The sequence below is a fragment of the Babylonia areolata genome, chromosome 24 (assembly GCF_041734735.1).
Source record: "Babylonia areolata isolate BAREFJ2019XMU chromosome 24, ASM4173473v1, whole genome shotgun sequence".
In the NCBI taxonomy this organism is placed as follows: domain Eukaryota; kingdom Metazoa; phylum Mollusca; class Gastropoda; order Neogastropoda; family Buccinidae; genus Babylonia; species Babylonia areolata.
In genome coordinates, this window is record NC_134899.1 from 26,104,027 (window position 1) to 26,109,708 (window position 5,682).

The following is a 5,682-nucleotide window of genomic DNA, read 5'->3' on the forward strand; positions in this document are numbered from 1 at the left end:
CCACGTTCATTCGTATGCACATGAGTGGGCTTTTTACGTGTATGACCGTTTTTACCCCGCCAGGTAGGCAGTCATACTCCGCTTTCAGGGATGTGCATGCTGGGTATGTTCTTGTGTTTCCATAATCCACCGAACGCTGACATGAATTACAGGATCTTTAACGTGCATCTTCTATCTTCTGCTTGCGTATACACACGAAGGGGGTTCAGGCACTAGCAGGTCTGCACATATATTGACCTGGGAGATCGGAAAAATCTCCACCCTTTACCCACCAGGCCCCGTCACCGAGAATCGAACTCGGGACCCTCAGATTGAAAGTCCAACGCTTTAACCACTCGGCTATTGCGCCCGTCGTTTTGTGAATCAGAAAACAAACAATGCAGTATGCTTTGAAGCTGCCGTTATCAACGAGAGAGAGAACCTGTTTTGCTGCCTGCTGTCTGCTACCTGCCGTCCTCAAGCTTCCAGACTTTGAGCATTATAGGGACATTATCGATTTTCGATGACTGGATTTCAAACGGAACACACTTCGAACGAAAGACAACATAATATAGGCGTTTCCCGTGACTGCACGAGACATACAATCTCCCATCATCGACTTATCGATCTTTCAAGGTTCACATATCTGCAGACACACCCATTTCATGGCTGCACAAGCTATGCATTGTATGTGCTCAATTCAACGTCGATTGCAGGGGAGAGTGAGTGAGTGAGAGAGAGAGAGAGAGAGAGAGAGAGAGAGAGAGAGAGAGAGAGAGAGAGAGAGAGAGAGAGAGAGAGAGAGAGAGAGAGAGAGAGATCTAGTTTACAATTTCCTTGAACGCGATAACATGATTTAAACATGAAGTACTTTCAGTGACACGCCTGACAACACATAGACACTAGTGTCTATGGACAACATTATGAAATGATTATTGATCAAGCGAACTTCTAATCGGATTGCGATTGTTTGAATTAGAATATGTGTTTGAATTAGAATACGTGATTATTTGAATGAAGTATATAATCAACGGAGAGGATGAAAATGATATCATCATCATTATCATTGTTGTTGTTGTTGTTGTTGTTCTTCTTCTTCTTCTTCTTCTTCTTATTATTATCATCATCATCATCATCATTATTATTATTATTATTATTATTATCATCATCATCATCATCATCATCATCATCATCGTTATTATTATTATCATATTATTATTGTTGTTGTTGTTGTTGCTGCTGCTGCTGCTGTTGTTAAGAGCCACATATAAACATACAAACATAACAAAATGCAACACTGCTCGGTATGACCAATCCACAAAGGCACATACACAATTCCATCCATGAAATAACCGTGCGCAAAGAAACAGTTCCGACAAAAGCACCCCAGAACTCACACGCGCGCGCGCACATGCACGCACATACACACATATACGTGCACACGCACTCACACACATACACACACAGGCGCGCGCGCACACACACACGCGCGCGCACACACACACACACGCATATGGTTGCATAATTATAATAATTCGTATAAAAAAAACACATTTGCATTCAAGCAATTACTTTTTACAATGTATTTTTTGGTGAATGAATGCCGGCCATTAACTATGAGCCTGTCTGTCGAACAAACTCATCAAATGAGAATGTAAACACGTGCCCGCGTGTGTGTGTGTGTACATGCGCGTGCGTATTTGCTTGCGTGCGTGCATGAGAGAGAGAGAGAGAGAGAGAGAGAGAGAGAGAGAGAGACAGACAGACAGACAGACAGACAGACAGACAGACAGACAGACAGATAGAGACAGAGACAGAAAGATAGAGATAGCAGAGACAGAGAGAGACAAAACCAGAGACAAAGAGACAGAGAGAAATCGCGTGAGAGGGGTCAGGTGAGGTTATAAAAAAACAACAAAAAAACCGTTATTCCGTTACATTTACCATGAGAATGCAATCTCTCTCTCTCTCTCTCTCTCTCTCTCTCTCTTCAATCCTAACACGTACACACACACACACACACACACACACACACACACACACACACACACACACACACACACACAACCAGTATACCATTTCTTTTGGGCCGTGTAACTTGACTACCACAACCAATTTTCCAGCACCTTCCTACCGGCTTCGTGCAACGGCTCATTCATTGTAATCCACCAGAAACTGAGAAAGGGAGGAAACCAAGGCAAGAGGAAAGAACCTGCTCAACGACCCGACCTAACCCCTGACCTCGCTTCCACAATGCCTCGCTCCAGGGGTCACCCAAACACGCGCGCTACCACCGGCAGATGAAGTGGAACCGGTGCATTAACTCCAGCTTCGTCTCCCGAGTTTCTCCTCCTCAAAGACCCCCCCGCCCCCCCAAAAAAAACAACAACAACAACAACAACAAAAACAAAACCTGACCTCTCTGGTTTCTCTCTGCCTCAGTCTGTCTCTGTCTCTTTCTCTGTCTGTCTCTGTCTCTCTATCTCTCTCTCCAATCTATCTCAGTCTCTCTCTCTCTGATGTAGATTAGCAAGGACAGATTGGAAGAATGGGCCATGACCGAAATCTTAATCCTTAAATAAAAAAACGTTTTGAGTTCTGAATTCTCTGTCTCTGTCTGTCTGTCTCTTTCTCTCTCTCTCCAATCTGTCTCTCTCTTATTCTCTCTCTCTCTTATTCTCTGTGTGTGTGTGTGTGTGTGTGTGTGTGTGTGTGTGTGTGTGTGTGTGTGTGTGTGTGTGTGTGTGTGTGTTTCTGTCTCCTCACCTTTTTTTTTTCTTTCTCTATCTCTCTGTGTGTCTCTCTCCAATCTCTCTCTGTCTCTCTTTCTCTGTATCTCTGTCTCTCTCCAATTTCTTTCTGTCTCTCTGTCTGTCTCTCTCTCTGTGTCTCCGAACTCTCTCTGTCTTTCTCTCCCCCTTCTCTCTCACTCTGTCTCTCGCTCTCAGTCTATCTGTGCCTCTTGATCCTTCCCCCCCACCCCCAGCCCCCTAGTTGAGCCCCACACATCGCTCTGATTGACAGATGATGTCCATGCATTTCATTAAGTGCAGGCGAGAGTGAAATTGTCTCCCGAACGAAGAGAGAGAAATATTTACTTGGGGGTGTGGGGGCGGGGGAAGGGGGGGGGGTATGGGGGTGGTGGTGTAGGGAGGGGGGAGGGAGAATTATAGCTAGCCAAGACGTTCTTTTTTTTCTCCTTCTTTCCCCAGTTGGCGTGGTGGTGGTGGGGGCGGGCAATCTTAGGGATCCCAAGAGAGAGAGAGAGAGAGAGAGAGAGAGAGAGGGGGGGGGGGGGGGGGGGGAGGGAGCGATAGAGAACAGCAGTGGCAACCGGTGAGGTGGAAAATGCCCATCATTGGGGGAATCAAACGGCATTTGGATGGCGGAGTGGCTGGAAATCTGGGGCAGAAAGGAATCGCGTCCATGTGGATTTGCAGTGCACTTTGTGTTTTTTATTTCCTCTATTTTTGCCCGCAGATTACTGACACTTCGTTGTTGTTGTCATTGCTGTTGTTGTTTTCGAATCTATCATAGTATCAATCTGGAACTTATAAATTCATACTGTTTAAGATTTGGTGGGTTTGGAAATACCAAGCGGTGTTCCTGTCTGCGAGTATTAAATTGTATGTGTGAAAGCACTGATTTTTTTTTCTGTTCTATTTATTTCATTTTATTTTGTTTTACAGATAACCCATCTGATATTTTCATGTTATGTCTCCTTTTAATTGGAGGATGTTAGGCGTTTTGATCAGCGTTTGTGCTGATAATCGGGTCATTAAACGTCATGGTATTATCTTGCAACCAGTCTGTAATCCTGTCAGTTATCAGTTGTTACTACTACTACTACTACTACTACTACTACTACTACTGCTGCTGCTGCTACTACTGCTACTACTACTACTAATAATGGTATTTATATAGCACTGAATCTTGTGCAGAGACAAATCAAAGCGCTTTCGCACCAGTCATTCACACGCATGCATGACTCTAAAACTGGAGAAACTGAAGACAAGGAAGAGGCAGGCAGTGGAGGCTATGATGGGAAGAGGTGAGTTTTTCAGGCCAGACTTGAAAGAGCTGAGTGTGGGGACGTGACGAAGCGAAAGAGGAAGTTCATTCCAATTGCAAGGTCCAGAGACAGAGAAAGAACGGCGGCCAACAGTCGAGTGTTTGAATCTGGGTATGCGTAAACAGAGTGGATCCGAAGCCGATCGTTGTGAGCGAGATGGAGATTAGGATTGTACATTTATGAAAATACTTATGGGATTTAAGGAGTGCGGGAAGGAGGTGGGGGGTAATGGTAGTGAAGATCAGCATGTATTCTTCTCAGAGTTCATATCCAGGAGTTGTGTTGATTTTTCTAGGAAAATTAAAGAATGTCCCAGAAATTGTGAGATCACGGTGTTTTACATAATAGGACTTTGAGAAAGTTTGACGATGGGATTACTGCGTGTCCCGAAACCGTAAATTGTATTAACCTTACATAAAAAGATAATGTTCTAAACAGAATCCTGCTGGAGAGAATAAAAGCAGCAGTAGACCCCTTGCAGGCTTCCTACAAAATAGATTTTGTACGGACGAAATTGCTACCCTGCGCATCATTGTCGAGCAGTCGCTGGAATGAAGCTCTCCCCTATATATAAATTTTATGGATGATGAGAAAGCATTCGACAGTGTAGATAGAGAGACCATGTGGAAATTGCTGAAACACTATGGAGTCCCGGAGAAGTTCATCACCCTGATCCAAAACACCTACCACGGGATGCCGTGCAAAGTTTTACACAGAGGCCAGATGTCAGAGAGTTTTAAGGTCAAGACTGGAGTCCGGCAGGGATGTCTCCTCTGGCCTTCCTTGTTCCTTCTGGTCATTAACTGGATCATGAAGACCACTACAACAGGAAGGAACAACGGCATACAATGGACCCTCTGGACACAACTGGACGATGTAGACATTGCTGATGATTTGGCTGTCCTGTCCCACAACCACAGCCAGATACAGGACAAGACAACCAAGTTGGAAACCACATCCCGTGGGATGGGACTGAAAATAAGCAGCAAGAAAATCAACCTGATGAAGATCAACACATCTGCCAACAACCCAGTCACTGCAGGTGGTGAGCCGATACATGAAGTTGACTCCTTCAGCTATCTCAGCAGCATTGTTGGTAAACAGGGCGGGACTGACAAGGATGTCACTTCCAGAGTAGGCAAAGCTAGAGCAGCATTCATCACCCTCAAGAACATCTGGTCCTCCAAAGAAATAGCCACAACAACAAAAATACGCATCTTCAACTCCAGCGTGGTCCACCCTTCTTCTACGGTTTAGAGACTTGGAGAATGACCAAAAAGATGCTACAGAAAATCCATACCTTTATCAACAATTGCCTGAGGCACATTTTTAAGATCCGTTAGCCAGACAAAATAAGAAACGATGACCTGTGGCAAAGAGAGGGACAGGAATCAGTGGAAAAACAGATCCTGAGACGAAAGTGGGGCCGGGGATGGACTTGCCATACCTTGAGGAAATCGCCATCCAGCACTACACGCCAGGCCCTGACCTGGAACCCCCAGGGGAAAAGGAAGAGAGGACAGCCCAAGAACAGCTGGAGGCGGGACACTGAAGAAGAGCTACAGAGGCTGGAACCAGCTGGAGGGATGCAGAAAGGACAGCTCAGAGTCAAGTTCGGCGAAGAAAAGTCG

The 5,682-nt window shown here is 45.2% G+C and overlaps 1 protein-coding gene across 1 annotated transcript; it reads left to right on the forward strand.

Moving 5' to 3' along the window:
* Positions 1-4,672: 4,672 nt before the first annotated feature.
* LOC143298593 (uncharacterized) lies at positions 4,673-5,308 on the forward strand. The gene has a single exon (XM_076611474.1). The coding sequence runs from the start codon at positions 4,673-4,675 to the stop codon at positions 5,306-5,308; it is 636 nt and encodes a 211-aa protein (XP_076467589.1).
* Positions 5,309-5,682: the final 374 nt, after the last annotated feature.